This window comes from Nelumbo lutea, chromosome 3 (genome assembly GCF_056320005.1).
Source record: "Nelumbo lutea isolate HS-2025 chromosome 3, American lotus-T2T, whole genome shotgun sequence".
Lineage (NCBI taxonomy): Eukaryota > Viridiplantae > Streptophyta > Magnoliopsida > Proteales > Nelumbonaceae > Nelumbo > Nelumbo lutea.
This window is the reverse complement of record NC_142686.1, coordinates 47,856,219-47,875,147: the sequence shown is the minus strand read 5'-3', so window position 1 is coordinate 47,875,147 and position 18,929 is coordinate 47,856,219. Positions and strand designations below refer to the sequence as shown.

Genomic DNA, 18,929 nt, shown 5'->3' with positions numbered 1-18,929 from the left:
CCATTTTGGGTCATATGGGTCAATCCATATTACCACGGTTAAATAATAAAATCCAAAAATAGATAAAATGAAAACAATAAAATAAAAAAAAATGGGAACATTTTTAACATACATATTAAACAATAATAAGTATGATTAATAAGAAATGTTTTTATTAATGATGGAAATGGAATGTAAAATTTAAAACAATTGTCAATAAAAATATTTACCTATTCTCTCTCACTAAATCCTATATTTAAGATATATTTTTCTTATCATTAAATTCTTGTAATTAAATCCACAATATTAATTTTAATAGTATAAAAATAAATATTTTGAAAATTAATTTGAAAAAAAAATCGCTTTCTTCCCTCCCGATAGTGGGCAAGCAATTCAACCATTTGGAATCAAATGGATTAATAAATAATGTCATAATTAAATAATAAAAATTTAAAATAAAAAGTATGAAATATTAGAAGTATTTTTATTAATGATGAAAATAGAATGCCAAATTTAAAATCTACCTAGAAATGAAATGATGTCATAGTTAAATAATAAAATTTTTAAAAATAGAAAAAAATTTGGGCACATATAATGTTATATATTTATAAATAAAATAAATTATTGGGTACACCTCTAATATTACGCATTCATTATATTGAACAAAAATAAGTATTATCCATAATAATAATTTTATCAATGATGGAATGTAATACACAATTTAATGTCAACCTAAAAATCAAACTATTTTTCCTTTTGGGTGGTGGGTTAGTGGCTTGGGTCAAATGGTATCATAGGCAAAAAAAAAAATAAGTGTGATAAGTAAAAATTATTTTATATAATGTAAGTAAAATATATAGTTTAAAGGGAAAATTATAATCAAAGTTGGTTTTACATTTAAAATAAAGTTGCATGTTGGTCCAAAAACCAACAAAACTCTGAAAATTGACTCTACATTTCAAATTATAAAAACCCCCACCATGTCATCCCCACCATGTCATTGGAGGCTTATGTGACTGTTGCCAACATAGGACTCTTAATCCATGTTGAACACAACAAAAAGCCTATACAAAAAATAGGTTTTTAGTTTCTCTCCCACTCTCTCTATCTCTCAATCTCTTTCCCTTCTCTCTCACTCTCACAATCATCTTAACCTCCCGCTCCCTCTGTTTCTCCCACTCTTTCAACTTCAGTATGTAGTCAAATCAAAATCTCTCTCTCTCTCTCTCTCTCTCTATCTATCTATCTATATATATATATTGTTCTCCCTCACTCTCCCTCTCGATCAATCTCTATCGTTTTTCCTCAGTCTCTTTTTCATTCCCACTCTCATTCTTTATTTTATTTTCTTACAAACTTATACAATATTAATCAGACCATATAAAAGAACTAAAGGGACCAACCACTTGTACAATCAAGTTATAAATTTCTATCAAGTTGGTGTAAATTTCATAGCAAAGAGTTTCTTGTGAATTTTTATCAAACTGGTGTAATGATTTTTGAACCATACCAAGTTGGCCTCATGTTCTTTTATACAATATGATTAATATCATATAAGTGTGTAAGAAAAATAAGAATAAAAAAAAATCAACAAGAGAGGGAGCGAGAGAGAAACTAGAGAGAACAATAGAAATTAAGGGAGAAGGAGATATCGATTGAGAAAGAAAATGAGAGATATTGATGGAGAATGATAGGTAGAGAGAGAATAAGAGAAATTGATAGAGAGAATATAAATATAGAAACCAAAAACCATTTTTATTTATTTCAAATCACACAATCATTTAGTAGAGAAAGACAACTATGATAGTGAGAAAGTGGGAGGGAGATTAAGAGAGAGAGAGAGAGAGAGAGAGAGCGAGAGAGCGTATGAGAAACTAAAAACCCCTTTTTTATTTTCCAATCACACAACATTAAAGGGCAATTTCAGTATAAGTTTTTTGTTGTGTCCAACATGGCTTAAGAGTCTCATGTTGGCAACAATCACATATAGACGCTAGATCTCCCGCCCACGAGAACTCTACCGACACCCACCCACAATACACTACCCCTCGTGAACTGGGAACATCTCCCCCTACATAATACTATGCAGAGGATGAAATGTTCTCCATGTGTGGCTGCGATAAACGTGGGTAAGAGATTTGGACTCCCACATATAAGCCTCTGATGATATGGTAAGGGCTTTTATAATTTGAAATGTAGAACTGGTTCTTGGAGCTTTGTTGGTTTTTGGACCAACTTGTAGCCTAATTTAAAACTAATCCGAAAGCAAAACTATTTTCTTATCTAGATGGTGGGTCAATGATTCAACTTTTCAAAGAAACCCATGATGTCATAATTGAATATTAAATATTAAAAAAAGATAGAAACCAAAAATGAAAATGTACAAAATTTTGTCCAAAACATTTGAGAACATTTCTAATGTTATATATTCGTCATATTAAATAAAAATATTTGTTAAAATAAAAGTTATTTTATTTATGATGGAAATGGAATACAAAATTTAATAATAATAATAATAATAATAATAATAATAATAATAATAATAATTGTTATTTGCTACAAGCATTTAAGTTTAATTATTTTTAAGCATATTTTCATTTTTGTTAATTTTCAATTTCTATCTCATCTATGATATATCTAAAATTCAAGTAATTAATATGAAGAAAAGTTTCCCACGTGTGACACATGTGCTTAATTACTAGTGCGTGTGTGTGTATGTGTGTGTATGATTTTATATATTTATATATATATATATATATATATATATATATATATATATATATATATATATATATATGTATGTATAATCATACATTGATTTGTTTATATGCATGGCAGTTGTATAGCCCCCACCACATACTATCATTTAATTCTTTTAAGATAATCACTTCACTTAATCCTAATTGAAAATATTAAAACCTTAATAACATGTTTTTATGTATTTTGAATATTTTATTCTTTATCTCCTCTTTGTTGTTTGCCACCCATAGCTTGTTGCCCATAAAAGATCTATTATAAGTCATAACTCATAATAAACTATAGTTATTTCAAACACTTATTTTCTGAATTTTGTACTTAAGGCTATGTTTGGAAACAATGCAAATGAAGTGTAAATCCCAATTCATGTTAATTTGCACTCTAGTTCACTTTTGCTTGTGTTTGGCAACATATTCATTGATAAATGACAGAAAACATATTTTCCAATGCATATTTACATTGATAATAAGATGTAAAAGTACATCAATAAAAAAGAAGTAAATTTGCATTCAACTAGGCTTTTGATAAAAAAAAAAAAGCCTGTGCTTTATTGAAATTCGTGTTTGCATCCATTAAAGTTAAAAGTCTGTTTGGTAAGAAGGTAAATTTGTCAGTGCAAAACTAACCCAACATTGCAATTTATATGGACCATTTTACACTCTACCTATTTGCATTCATACTTATTTGCATCGTTTCCAAATGCAGCTTAAAGAACCAGTAAAAACATCAACAAAGAAATACTAATAAGACATAGGATTAATACATGTAGTGAAAGTTGAGTTAAGAAGTTCCACGAGATTTTAAAGGATGAGAAGAAGGTTGGGTTGGGCCCAACCCAACCCGAAGTTGACTTCAGGTTGGGTTGGATTGGGTTAAGGTTGAAAGAATTTAGTTAGAGTTAGGGTTAGGGTTGGGTAGGTCGGGTTGGATTAGGGTTAGGGTTGGGGGTTTAGAACTTAGTGTTGGACTAGGGTTGGATTCAACCCGACCTAACCCAGCCCGACTTGCAGCCCTATTCTCAGTTAAGTTAGTCTGCCTTAGGGCCTACATTGCCTGGTCCAGGGCCCATCTAGAAGTTTTTCTTCCAAGCCCAGCCCAGTCTGAACCCACACCTTGAGCCCAGTACCTAAAATCTTAGGCCCAAAATGTCTGGCATGGCCCGGACTGAGCCCAGGAGTATATAATCAGGATTCGAGCATGGTGTGCAGGCCTGGCTGAGGCATCTCAAAATCCTATTACCATATTTTGATACAAATATCTTTTTAGGCTATGTTTGGTTTGAAGGAAAAGGTAGGGAAAAGAAAGGAAACGTAACTACGTAAGGTTACCCTATTTTTTCCATCAAACCAAAAGCACCTTTAGGCTTCATGTGAATATCCCACCCCACACCCCTGGCCGTAGTGCAGCCCAAATACTCCACAAATAATCCTTGAAATGAAAGGAGGATTGCCAATACAAGTGTGGCCTTCAATTACATTACCTCTTTCTACAAGACTATCCGCAGCTTGATTCCCTTCTCGGCAATTCCGGAAGACCATCTTGTGTATATATTATAAATAAGGCTCAAAGTATTGACATATTTTTCTCACTAAGAAAAAAAGGGAAGAATGACTGATCAGCCCGACTCAGACTTTAGCCCCATCATACAGGGGATGAATCTTGACCGTGGATTGATGCCAAATCCACGGGCAGGATACAATTTATAGGAAAGCTACTAATAGACTATGGGGGGCTGTAATTCAGGATCACCAATACGCTAATTAGTGGGATTTAGGACATGTGATGTGGATACATTCGGTAGTTAATAGCCTTCCTAGACATGCTCAGATTCAAAGCTTTGACAATTGGAACATTCTGCATGCATCCATGAGTATCAGCCCTTTGAAATGCACAATAAGCAAACTTGTGATCATGCATAGCGATACTTAGAACCATGCTTTTAGGCTCCGCTTGTTTGCAGCGCAAATCTAAATCTGATTGCATCCAGTTCAGATTCCTTTTTGCATTTGTGGTGAATGCAATCTTACACCCCCCAAAAACTGAAAAAAAAATTTACATCACCTTCCTGCTACCTTCAACCTCTCTCATAAAACTAGGACAACTTCAATTTACTCCCAATTTCACTCCTCCCAATGAAACAAAACAAAGTAAAATCTGAAATAAATAAAAGCAAACCAGAATTTAATTCAGCCTATCAAGTTTTTTGGTATTAAACTCGATCCATTTACCCTACTTTGCACCTGCGCAAATGAAATTTGAACTACAAATAAACACAACATTACTAACTAATAAAAGCTCTTTCTACCATGAAAACTAGTTATTTGGAGGTTCTTTAACCAACTAATGCAACACCTATTTACAAGCAACACCATTTATTTGTACCATTAATACTAGTTATTTGACGGCTGACTACATTTTCTTAACCCAATTCATCTGAGAATCAGATCACTGGAACCAGGCTTCCACATATAAGATGTGCAAGCTTGTTAGGTAGGCAGGCCGGCCCAAAAGACAGAGAACACCTTTGGGATTTGGTGGCAAGGCGCCTGCTATCTTGGTGACTCACAAGTCATAACCAAGAACTTAATGGGAGGAGGAAGAAATTTGAGAAGATACCCTCCTTACAAGGCAATGATCATCCACATTTGAAAATGACTGAATTCTCAAGAGACCAAATTTTTGCACTTCACCGGAGGGTAAGGTTATCCAGTGGATGAATCCGCCAGTGCATATCCTGCCTAGCCAATAGGTGAGGTCAGGATACAGCCCAATGATGATGTGACATCACAACTGAATAATCTGAAGATCAAAATGCAGTTAAGCATATTTATATGTGAAGGAATCACATTTGCAGTGAAGTAAAAATTCAGATACCTGGCTCCCTAATGCATTATAAATTTCAGAAACTCCTAGCTGTAGATTATATGACTAACCTGGCTCCCCAATGCCTAATGAATATTCCACTGACACATACCAGTCATCAGTGGATATGGAAAAGAAAATATATACACTGCAGTACTGAACCACGAAGAAGAAATTGAATGCTAATTGTCTATAAACAATACAGATTATACAAATGCAACAACAGTGAGGTAGAACTATATTCTGATGGCAAATAGGAACCAAACCCACGACCCAGACCTCAGGGCTAAGAGCTCCTCTCAGTTGATCTGGGGCTTCCACCTCAACCTACACCAGATTCGCTTGAGAAAGCATTGCTAAAATTGAAGGAAGAACAATAAAACCTTCAAATCAGAGCTCGGGATCGGTCTTCAATCAATCATAACTTATTGAAAAATTTGAGAATTACTCTTTGCTGCCTGATCTGAAGCAGAAGCAAGGCCTTGCAACATTCTTACTATCTCAGTTGTATCTTCTAAATAATACTTAGCCTTACTCGGTTTCTGACCAACAGTGCAGGCAAACACTTCAGCTACTGGAGAGAGAGAAGGGCCCGCCATGGCACTAGTAATCACCTCAAACATGTCTTCATCTGATCGATCATCACCAATGCACAGTATAAAATCAGGAAGCATTCCCTTCTGTTGCATTGTTGCTAAGAGGCGCTCAGCTACAACACCCTTACTGACACCCTATACCACAGGATCAGAAATAGAAAATTTTCAGATTCCAACAGAAACCATAATAGCAACAGTAGAAGAACAATGAATATTAATTAGTGATCATTTATGATATCAAAATTCTAAAAATAATTGAGCATTACCCAGAAAGTCCAAGTGAAATAAAAAATATGGATTACTTAGAGAAATTAATCATTTATACCACTACATAATGGTGAATGTTGTAAATGTATAATCACCATTATATGGGTCCATCAAAAGTATCTCCTGGCTAGATAGCGCCGACAAGATCCCATGAACACATACAAACAGAGACTGGGCAAAGCTACTCATTTGAATATGACTCTCTTATATTCTCCAAGTCAAAAAAAAAAAAAAGGTGCATGTAGCGCACAAAAGATTAGATCAAATTTAGATAGGAATATATCTGAATCTGACCCAGTAAGAATATGGGAGATCTAAATTTGATTCAATATCTGGAAGGTGCATAGAACATGGATTCAAATCTGATTTATTATTTATATATCTGGATATACAAATTGATTTGAAGCTTCAGAAATCCACATAAAACTAGCATAAATCTACAAAGGTAAATATAAAACCAGAAGATGTATATTGTAAATAGGAAAAACAAAGTTACATAAATCCCAAATCTCACATAATCTTAAAGAACTTTAATCAAGCAATATCCATATTCAATCTGATTAATAGACAAATCAGATTTTCAAATCCAATTCAATCTGATTATGGCTAAATGGATATCAGAATCTGACATAAACATATTGCATTGGAATTCAAATTAGATTTAATCCAATCCATTTTCAGCCCTAGGTGCTTACTGACATGCCCCATCCCACTTTCTTCATTTCTACAGCTTTTAAGAAGGTGCATAAATCAATAAATCAAATTGTTGCAGTCATCAAAATGACTTATATCTTGAGCCTGAACCATCTAAGATGTGATCATTGAAACAAGTCAGTAACCCTCTGCATTCCCTTTAAACCCTTACATGTGTCAGAACTCGGAATAATACTAGCATATTATTATTACCTATATAAGAGAATGGCCCCTTTTTCCAAGAAAAGGCCAAAGGTTAGGTCATATCCGGTGCACCCCTTCCAAGGCCCTGGATTGCCAGGACCAACAATGGATAATGGTTACTATCTATATAAAAGAAGATAAACCTCACCTCATCTTGTTACAACTTACAGGAATACGGTAAGCTTTAGTAAGACAATTTTGTAAATTGTTCTGTACACTGACCAAGGTAGACCAGTACAATCCGATTGTCAAGTAAGCCTAGAATCATTTAAAAATGTTAGGCTATTTGGAATGTTCGATGGACACTTCTAGAAGGCTTTTTATGATAGGAAAAGTGTTGAGCATTCTAGAGATTTCTAGAATATTCCTAGAACTTACAGGAATATGGTAAGCTTTAGTAAGACAATTTTGTAAATTGTTTTGTACACTGACCAAGGTAGACCAGTACAATCCGATTGTCAAGTAAGCCTAGAATTATTTAAAAATGTTAGGCTATTTGGAATGTTCGATGGACACTTCTAGAAGGCTTTTTATGATAGGAAAAGTGTTGAGCATTCTAGAGATTTCTAGAATATTCCTAGAAATTGTTTTCAAACATGAAGTATTATTGTGTGATGAACTATTCGGTTGATCTATTAGAATCATTTGCACTTTCTATGAGTTTAAATTTTGCTTGAACTCACCCTATCATGTAGTTTTGACAATTTGGATCAACATAATAATTTAAAAGGATCTACCCATGCCTCCTTTATCATCACTTAAAATTGCATGCTATATTTTTGCATATTTCACAATTTTTTCACTCTTTCCACCATGTCTATAATTTTTACAACATTTCCAACAAGTTTCCTTTATTTGGATGATTGATATTTCCACCAACATTGAAATTTTTAACCTTGTTGCTATACATAGCTAGCCAACCTCTAGTGGTGTCTTCTATGGAGAAAGGATTAAAGAGTCAAAGTTTTAACCCAACGAACCACTCTAATGTTGATGCTTCTAGGCCAAGCTTTTGGTCTTTCCATAAAAAAATGGGTTTATTGGATGCAAATATTGATTTCCTTTTTAAGTTTTCTTTATTGATGCATCATGAATCTTGAGCATTTCTGCTATCCAGCTTTAACTTATTCAAGTGGATACTGACGTCAGCCAATTCCATGGTAAATAGACTAGTCAAGGACCATTAGGGAGGAGGTAGTTGTATCGAGGATCTCTTCCCCCCACCGCTCTCCCAAGAGAATAGTAATTAATAATTTATTGATGACCATGTGGTTGTGGCTTGCTCATTCTAGGTCTTGTTTTTTATCCTTTCCTGGTTTTGTAGTTGGATATTTTCTCTCCTTTTCATTTAGCACACTTGTTCTTTCTATTTTGCTTCTTAATTCTGTCAAATTTCCAGGTCTGGGTAGACCCAGTCCTGAATGGATAAATGAATATACAGAAACACTTCCAGGCTGACCCAATTATTAATTGGAACTATCAGGTCTGACCTGGAAAGACATGATTATAAGTTAAAAGTATACATCTCTACAATAAACCTGCAAATTTGTTAAATTGGCATATTTGAATATGATCATATTACAAGTAAACCATGAGAAAGACAGGTATTATAATGGGCTATCTTTGCAATATGCTAATATACATATATAAATTGTATGTATATAGTTGGTGCAGGTTATAATCTGTTCAGAATAACCAAAGCTGATCCCATTCCCAACCAACTGTAGTTGGGACAAAATACCGAAACCCAAAACCAACCCAATTATTATTGGGATATGTAATGCAGACACAGACCCTATATAACTGGGTTAGGTCAGTTTGGTTCTGTCAGGTCTACCAGATCCATTGATAGTGCCATTGTTACTTACCCAAAAAAAAAAAAAAATCCACTGATTTGATACTTCTCCTTCTTTCACATCTCTTATGTATAAGGAGTATCCTTTTTAGAATATGTAAAAGTAAAACCAGATTGTAAGCAACTCCATTTTGGAATTATAAGCTTTTTTCCTATGAGCTTCATGTTGAAGCAAATATAAAGGTTATGGCTTAAGGTGTAGGTCTATTCAATAGCTCTTCTAATAATGTAAACACCTCCAATATAAATATGTACTGGAGTGTAAGCTTCATAATACCAACCTGAGGCTTAACTTCAACAATGTGTTGGCCACTCTTCACAGAGACTGGCTCATTGGCAAGAACACCTTCTAGGTGATCAAGAAGTTCTTTAGCCTGGCATGACCCAAAATCTGGATCCGCATACTGGTAGTGCCAAACCAGTGCACTCTCTTTGCTTTCTATTGTAGAACCATCAGTTGTCTCAGTGTAAAGCTTCATCACAGGCTCTGCTACCTGCTTCCAGTCAAAATCTGCCATAGAGACACAAGTTTCCCACTCTCCATCATGATTTGGCCTGAAGAGCAGACATTCAATTTGGGTTTAATAGAATTGACAAAAGGAAGGGTTGAGCTCTATTTAGTGGTAAGGCTGAAGAATACAGACATTTTAAAAGATAAATAAAATATGCAAACAGATGTTGCATTCTCTTTTGCAACACAAGCAGAAAGAATTACAACAATCAACTAAGGAACCCTAAAATATCAAAGTGTAAAAATGCAAAGGACTAGCCAGACCAACTGATATGTCAGAGGTATCTAAGACCAAAGCAATCTCAAGTGGTCAACGCCAACCACCAAATCTCCATAGTAATTTCAGATTTCAGGACATCTTCCAAAGTCCATATTATCTTTTCCAACCAGAAAACCTCCTAGTTAGACCCATCAAATGGTTGGTTCATCCCCTCACATGAATGATAAGTGTATGGTTATAAGTGTACTAATGGTCATACTGGTTAAATAAACATAATTTAGATTCAAAAAAGATTTTCAGAATGTTTACATATCAAGTCACAACTCGAGCAATTTTACATAAATCAGAGGTAGATTAACACTTATGAGGCATAATTTTGTCACATGCAGGAATACTGTTAACTAAAGATATTTTTTGTAAGCAACATGCATTTTACAAGTCAACCTTGATGTGCCAAGATAACATAACTCACTTCACTGTTGGGATAAACAATTGCACATATGCAGGAACTGCTGATATTAAAAGAAAAAAAAAAAAAAAACAGAGTACTTATATTCTACAGCTAAACAATGTTCTATCTGGATCTAAAAGTGAGAAATACCAATCAAGGAGTAAAATGAGTGTATACATACCTCATAAAGTAGCCATGCTCTGCTGCAAGTCCGAGCTTTTCACAAGGAGAAAACCAATCAGTAAGAGTTTTTTTGTCTCTTCCACTAACTAGGAAAACTACATTCTTGGGATCTCTGCACAAGCTGTTCAAGATATTGACTGACTCAGGATTTGGGGTTTTGTTGATTGATGTCTGTGGCATCATGGTACCATCATAATCTAGGAGAATTGCCCGATTCTTGGTTCTCTTGTAAGCAGAAACTATATGCTCAACTGAAAGCTTCCTGAAACTATGGTCAAGAGCAATTACTCTAAACCCTAAACCAAAACCAATGCCCCAGCACCTCCTCCTGAGATGGTCCATACATGCCCTTTGGAGATCCTGCAAAAAGCTCTGTGCCCAGTACCCAACATCATGTGTACTTACATACCTATAGTGCTTCTCATGCCGTAATTGTTTCTCAGGTTCAGGAGTGACTAAGGCAGAGTCCATAGCTTCAGCCACAGCATCGATGTTCCATGGGTTCACACGGATGGCCCCACTGAGTGATGGTGAGCATCCAATGAACTCTGACACCACTAGCATGCTCTTCTTTGGAGACGATGAATCCAATTGCAAGGTTTCATCTAATTTTTTATTCCCTTGACGGGTTATAATGTATTCATAGGGTATGAGATTCATTCCATCTCTTACTGCTGTAACAAGACAACACTCAGCAATCATGTAATAGGCAATTCTCTCATAGAACTGAAGTGGGGCATCAATCAAAATTACAGGTTTGTAGCCCGGCCTCCCAAATGTTTCATTGATCCTTTTTGCTGTGGAATAAGTCTCAGACTGAACCTCCTGAACATCCTTCCCTCGGCCTCTGGCAGGGTTTGCAATTTGAACCAACACAACCTTCCCCCTCCAATCAGGATGCTGTATAAGCAACTGTTCCATAGCCAACAGTTTCAAGCTGATCCCTTTGAAGATGTCCATGTCATCCACACCAAGCAACACCATTTTACCCCTAAACTGCTCCTGTAATGCTGCAACCTTAGCTTCAGTCTCTGGAAGGTTCATAACAGATTGAAGCTGGCCCATATGAATCCCAACAGGAAGAATTTTAATGCTGACAGTGCGACCAAAGTATTCAAGCCCAATGTAGCCCCGTTTAGACTGATAAGCAAGGCCTAGCATTCTACTACAGCATGAAAGGAAGTGCCTGGCATAATCAAATGTATGAAAACCAATTAAGTCAGAGTTTAGGAGTGCTCGGAGAAGCTCATCTCTTACAGGAAGTGTCCGGTATATCTCAGATGATGGAAAGGGACTATGGAGGAAGAACCCAAGCTTTACCCTATTAAACCTTTTCCGCAAAAAGGTTGGCAACACCATCAAATGGTAGTCGTGCACCCACACAAAATCATCATCAGGACTTATCACTTCCATCACCTTGTCTGCAAAAATCTTGTTGACAGAAACATAAGCTTGCCAGAGAGATCTATCAAAACGCCCACCAAGATCTGGAGAGAGAGGAAGCATGTAATGAAACAGAGGCCATAGTTGTTGTTTACAAAAACCATGATAGAATTTACTGAAGAGATCTGGAGGAATAAATGCAGGGACGCACTTAAAGGTCTCAAGTAGTGTCTGTGCAACATCATCCTGTTCACTTAGGTCAATTTCCTCTCTCAAACAACCGATGTAGATGACTTCAACATCTTCTCCAAGGCCATCCTTTAATTGCAGAAGGAGGGAATCCTCATCCCAGCTGAAATTCAATCCTCCATCACCATCACCATCAGATCTTCGGTGTACCCGGAGTGGAAGCTGGTTTCCCACAATAATCATCCTCTCCTGAGACACAGAAGATGGCACATCCGAGCTGACACTGTTGCTATTATCATCATCTAATTCAGACATGATCCCAGCCACAGTCATCACTCTCGGAAGCCTCTTTCCTACTCGACCAAAGGATGGAGAATCACCAGAGACAAGGTCCAAAAGGTTGGAATATGATCTTGAAACCATTGTGGAGAATGACAAAACTCCTGGCTATTTGAATATGCAGAGAAGTCCTTTGTTTCCTTTATGTCCCAGTTTACACAATCAAGCTCTACAAAATCCCATTAAGAAAATAAAATCAGAATTCCGAACATTGGAGACAAAAAAAAAAAAAAAAAGCTCTAAAATCTTCTTTAAAGTATGGCAGATAATTTAAATACAAAATTACCAATAATTAGAGCAAGACAAAATAAAAAATCCTCTGAATTCTTTCAAGTCCTCTAGGTCCTCCAAAAAGTATTCAATAAAAACTCTCTACACTCTATTGATAAATCAAAGTTATGAGTTTCTAAATTGACATGATAGCCCTAAAAACGATAGCCCGATTTTCCACAGAAAAAAAAATAAGAAAATTACTACGGGACTCCCTAATACGTATTAACAACGGCAGAGGTACCAGAGGTCTAAATACTCTAAGAAGAAAGGCAGACGAAAACGCTACTTGCAAATCTTCAACCAAAGAACACTGTGAGAAGAACCCAGAAAATTTTATGCAAACTGAGGACTATTTCGAGCTTTCAGAGAAACCCAGCAGCTAAAATAAACCGAAATCCATACTTGTTAACAATTTCCACATAAACACACAATCAAGCAGCATTAGGATGACCCATCGATACAACAAAATCTCCCAGCGGAGCTAAAGAAATCAGGACCCACAGTATAACTTCCATTACACAGCGTAGATCTAAAAATAAAAATTAGCTAAATTTTCTACAACTCATGAACCCATCTATCCACCACCCACCCACAACTAAAGATGGAGAGAGAGAAAGAGGAATAACTCAGAACTGAAGGGTCATGCAGAAAAACTAATAAAATGTTGATAACAACTGTTAGAAGAGTGCAAAGTGCAAAAGTGGCAGAAAGTGGTATCCAATATGGGAGCCTGGGAGGTAAGAATTAAGAATAACAAGAAAGATAAGCTTTAACAAGTGAAGAGAGAATTTACCATTGCCATTGAAGGCGTGAAGCGAAAGGAATGGAAAACAACTAGAGATTCCTTCTTCCCCCCGGGACACAAATGGCAAGAGCAACCGACCTTCGTCTTTTACTCCTTTGTTTTATTTCACTCTTTTTTGCATCCGACAGCAAATAAAAATAAAAAATAAGAAGGAAAGGAAATATTAAAAGCATTTGACTCTCTTACTCGATACCTCTCACACCCAGTCACCCAAGGAGAGAGTGTGGATGATGTCTGGATGATGGGAGTGATGAGAGAAGGCAGAGAGAACAGTGAGCTCCATTACTCCGCTCCTAACCTTGGTTAACTGTACTACTTCTTGTATGTACGGCAACGTGCCAACCTAACTCTTGTCCAACTTGCCAGTCGCTCTTAGTTGTGAGCATGGGTTGGCTTGGTTAGGTTTGGAAATTCGGCCCCCTTCCAAGTTTTTAAAATCGGAAATTATTCTATAAAGGTTGGTTTCAGAGCCTCCTTTTGGCCTTGGCGATTCTCGGAATGGTTTCAACTTTCAACTTTTTCTTTCTATACTCTTCCCTTGAAAAATGAAACATATTCTTTAAAAACTTGATTTTGAATTATGATAATATATAATTTAAAATGTATATTATTTTTATTGATTAAATTAAATAGTTTAATATATAGAGTATCATAATATATTAATTTATAGTTTAAAATTAATTATTATAGTTTAAATTTTATTAATATTATGTTTACATTATTTATTATACACAATCAAATATTAAAATGAAAACAAATGATCAAATCGCTTAATTAATTCAACGGTCAAGGGAGATCATAGCTTTTGTAACCATAAAGTGCTTGGGTTCAAAATTTCATATCCTTAAAAATATTTTACTATTTATTTCAAGGCAACTTCAGTTCCACCAAGGCCAGTTCATCAAGTTGGTTCAAGTAGGATAAATCCCTAGACCTTAGAACGGACCTGGGTGGGGGGTCAATTCCAAGAATTTGGAACCAGACCCTACCTTGTAATAGATTGGATAGGATCAATTCAAGGTCGGTTCCATTCAGTTGACCATTTTCTCACCCCTAGTCGCTCCTATACCCAATCAAATATTAAAATGAAATCAAATGATCAAATCACTTAATTAATTCAATGATTAAGGGAGACCATAGCTTTTATAACCATAAAATGCTTGGATTCAAAATTTCACATCCTTAAAAATATTTTGCAATTTATTACAAGACAACTTCAGTTCCACCAAGGCCAGTTCATCAAGTTGATTCAAATAGGATAAATCCCTAGACCTTAGAACGGACCTAGGTGGGGGTCAATTCCAAGAATTCGGAACCAGACCCTACCTCGTAATATATTGAATAGGATCAATAATTCAAGGTCAGCTCCATTCAGCTTCAGGTAGAACTTGACCATTTTCTCACCCCTAATCGCTTTTATACCCTTTGGCCTTTGAGGTCTTTGCTCGACCGGATTTACATTGTGCTATAATCCTATAATACAGTAAATAGAAATATGCAAGTATCCATATACCAATATGAATTGGTGTAAAAGGCACGTGCTATGCACATATATACATGATGACGAAGGAAAAAACCAAACAATATGATAATGATGAGGGCAGATTCTATCCTCACAAAACTGTGCTCACACTACCATTTTCACAACCCTTTTCAGCTGTGAGAATAGTGTAAGCATAATTTTGTGAGTACCAAATCCGATTTCAATAATGATTCATTTAAATTTTATTAACTTGCATACATATATGGAAATAGATATATAGATCCTTAAAATGTTTGGAATAAAAAATCCGATATACAATTTCTTTATCTATCAAAACTTTTGAAGTATTTTTCGTATACCCCTAACTCTTATAGCCCCTTAATTTGCAAAAAATCATTTCTTTCTCATAGATGTTATTAAAGGAGATAAAACCATTTTAATTTACTTTTTCTCATTTCATCACCTTTTAGAGTTATTCTTAAATTCGTTTGAATAATTTTGTTTCTAGTTTTTTCACTTATTCATTTTAGTATATGCACTTCTGCCACACTCATTTTTTTAGACATATTGTTTCTTGACTATCCAATACTTTTATTATGTATAACATAGCTAATATTATAATTATTTTCTAGATTTTTTTTAATTTAAGTGATATTTGCCTATCATACAAAACTCTAAATGCAATTCTCCATTTTGCCCATCCTATTCTAATTAGACACATCTGATATTATATATTCATTATAACAGATAAAAGTGAAATAAAAAATAATCATTTTTATAAAAATATAAATAAAATTATAGAAAATTTTAGTCATATATCATCATCATCATTATCACTATTTAAAATAAAATATAAAAAGTTTCATAAACAATATGTCAATTTCTATGGCACCAAAAAGTTATAATACTTGAAAAATGTTAACCCATCCTAAATCCATTTAAATCAAGGGAAAATTCCTGATAGGTACCCTATACCTTAGGCTGAATGCCAATTTAGTACACAAACTTTAAAAATAACAATCTAGTACCCGAACTTTTGAAATGCAACAATTTAGTACCCACCGTTAATGACCTGTCCGTTATCTATACCATGTGACTTCATGTGAGATTTAATATTTTTGAAAATGTCAAAATTACCCTTAAAATACACTATTCATTTATCTTCTCTATGTGCTCTCCAGGACTCACCTTCTTTACACCACTCAGAAGTTCAGTCCCTACTTCTGTCCTCACAAACCTATATATGGGATAAGTCCTACATTTCTTAATCATGTTTGGTATGGGAAAATCGCCATTGTCCAATCTCTCCCTGGCCTTGTCTACCTCCCAATCTCGCCTTCAATTCCTCTTGAAATACAAGTATCCGTTTAAATATTGAGTACCCGTTGTCAGTCTCCCCTTCCTCTTTTGGAGATTCCTGAATCGACTTTTCCACCAGGACTTCCCGCAGTTGGAGGAGTAGAGCATATGATGGGTTCGTCGGATCGTCGAGGTAGGAGAACACAGGTTGGTGTTCGATAACCTGCAAGACTTCCTTCTCGCAGAAATGGGTTTCGAGCATCAACCCGTCTTCACCCGTGTACAGTCTTCCTTATTACTCGGTTGACGATATGTTTCATCACTTCCCTCATGTTCTCCTCGATCAATCGCCTGGCAAAGTGCCACCATATACGTTGCTGACATGAGCTTTAAGATCTATATGGTTTCTGCACTCTTCCTTGCGAAGATCAAACCGAGGGAGTTGACGTCCTGGTTATGTTGTTCTGCGTTTTGGACATGCGTGGTGACTGGGATGGCCAGGTATTGAAGCTCCGAGCAATAGGCTGCCATGGCGATCTCCAAACCTTTGAACCCGTAGTCCAGGCTCGGGTTGGGCACACCACTCAGATTGGAAGGCAATCCATTGTTGTAGTAATCACAGACGAGCTCGGATAATTGAGCAAACATGAGCTTCCCAATGGCTGCGATGGCAATCCTGAGGTTATCCATCAAGACCCCGATTGGAGTTCCTTGGAAATTCCCTCCGTGCAGAGCCATGTCGCGAGCCACATCAATCAATGGGTTGTCGTTAACAGAGTTGTTGCTCGCTCGATAGAGTGAGTCGCCATGCGAATCACTTCAATCTGTGGCCCATGCCATTGAGGGGAGGTCCTGAGCGCGTAGTGATCCTGCTTGGGCTTTGTAAGCGGGTTCTTCTCGTGACGTGCCTTTGCCTCTTTCATGTAGTCGCTCTCATCTAGAAGGAACTCCATGATGGCCGCCAATTCGATTTGACCAAGATGGTGCTTCAGCTCGTGGGTCAGCGGATCAGTAAACTCAGGCTTCCTGTGCATGACTTCGCAGAACAAGGCCGAGAGTACTTCAATAAGGAGAGCCAATATATTGGCATCAAAACAAACTGTGGCAGCAACAGCAGAACCGACTGCAGTCCCATTCACCAGAGCTATACCTTCCTTAGCCTGCAGCTCAAACGGAGAAGGGATTCTAGCTCGCTTCAATGCCTCCAAGGTCGTGATTTCTTCGTCGTCCGGGGTGACTACTTCCGAGTTATGCCTGTCGGTTAGTAAGCCTGCAATGTAAGACAGTGGCACGAGATCACTAGAGGCAGTGATAGTCCCTCTCAAAGGCAACTTAGGAATCAAGTTTTGGTTCATGAGCTTGGACATGGCTTCCAATATCTCCCACCTTATCCCGGAGTAACCTTCATCATCGTGTTTGTGCGAACAAGCATTGCCGCTTTGGCGTAACTAGAAGGAGGATTCTCCTTCCCAGTGACACCGGGCGGCCAGCTCATCGCCCAAAGACATCCAAGCTGCCTCTGCCAAGGCCGCCATTGCCACATTCGGCGAGCAACCATTGAAAAGTAGTCATGAAGTCAACGCCGAAGGCGGGCCTAGCGAACGGGAACCGGAGTTTCTTCCAATCACTCACTCCCCATCTCTCACCACCACGTCCGAAGACACCCAAGAATTCTCAGTTTCTCCGTCCATAGATGAAGAGGGCAGCCCATTTCGGCCTGCCCGACCTATTCTTGGACCTCAGCAGCAATCAAATCGACAGGTTTGGCTTCTGTTCGCCTCTGCTTTCACCGAGAGAAGCCGACTTTGGATTCCAGATGGAGGAGCCATTCTTATGGGAGTATAGGACTACTAGCTAGAACTAGAAGACACCCCTAGCCCAACTTCTTCTCCCTCTGTCCATTCAGGAAACAGCTCATTCCATTTAGGAAATTGGAAAATCGGCTTATTGGGTTTGTTATGCCGTGCTACTCAAGTCCAGATGTCCACTTTTTTTTCAGAAGAAGATTTATTGCAGAGTTTGACAGTGGAGGAGAATTCTCCATGTCTCCATGTCTAGTTTGCTAACATGCGCAGATGCCGTGGAGTAACAGATTCTTACACCATGTTACAGTGATCAGATGGCACATTGGCAGGCAATCTTTGTTCTGTATACTGAAGGAAGACGTTCTGACCTTCCCAAGGTTATCTGTGAGTGTAAATGTGATTTTCATAGGGTTCGTTTTGATTTTAGCGGATAGGTTGATAAAGAAAATTAGGTGATAATTCAAGGGCATTTTCATCTAGTTAATTGTCGCGTTTCGAAAGTTCGGGTACTAGATTGTCGCATTTTAATGTTTGAGAAATTAGCACTTGGCCTAAAGTATAGGGTACCTATTGGGAATTTTCCCTTAAATCAATACCAAATGATTGGTTACTAATTGGATGGTACTAGTTGATTGGTTCTTTACCTACATTTTTGGTACCATAGTAAAAATAAATAAAGTTAACTTATTTTATGAAGTCAATTAATCAAAGCAGTTGGGTTATAATTGATCCAATTAAATAATAAATTATTTCCCTTTGTTCAAGATCATGTAAG

General features: G+C 36.6%; 1 protein-coding gene and 1 pseudogene across 6 annotated transcripts; both read right to left on the bottom strand.

The window, feature by feature from the left end:
- Window positions 1-5,536: 5,536 nt before the first annotated feature.
- LOC148864778 (alpha,alpha-trehalose-phosphate synthase [UDP-forming] 5-like) lies at window positions 5,537-13,858 on the bottom strand. Of its 6 annotated transcripts, none has more exons than XM_088976167.1 (4): window positions 13,556-13,858; window positions 10,577-12,658; window positions 9,495-9,768; window positions 5,537-6,329 (listed from the first exon to the last, which is right to left on the bottom strand). In XM_088976167.1, exons 2-4 carry the CDS (start codon window positions 12,571-12,573, stop codon window positions 6,024-6,026), a joined length of 2,577 nt encoding a protein of 858 aa, XP_088832293.1. In that variant the 5' UTR covers window positions 12,574-12,658; window positions 13,556-13,858; the 3' UTR covers window positions 5,537-6,023. The 6 variants fall into 6 exon arrangements, with proteins under 6 accessions (XP_088832293.1, XP_088832297.1, XP_088832292.1 ...); XM_088976171.1 differs by lacking the exon at window positions 13,556-13,858 and adding an exon at window positions 13,389-13,540; XM_088976166.1 differs by lacking the exon at window positions 13,556-13,858 and adding an exon at window positions 12,776-13,533.
- A 2,341-nt stretch (window positions 13,859-16,199) lies between these two features.
- Window positions 16,200-18,710, bottom strand: LOC148864777 (phenylalanine ammonia-lyase-like; annotated as a pseudogene).
- Window positions 18,711-18,929: the final 219 nt, after the last annotated feature.

Bases quoted from the DNA above. Each gene is read 5' to 3' on its own strand.
- LOC148864778 (XM_088976167.1), bottom strand. From the start codon at position 12,573: ATGGTTTCAAGATCATATTCCAACCTTTTGGACCTTGTCTCTGGTGAT. The intron at 9,769-10,576 runs GTATGTATACAC...TCTGCTCTTCAG, and splicing joins GAGCATGGCTACTTTATGAG to GCCAAATCATGATGGAGAGT. The intron at 6,330-9,494 runs GTTGGTATTATG...CCTGTGGTATAG, and splicing joins TTGTTGAAGTTAAGCCTCAG to GGTGTCAGTAAGGGTGTTGT.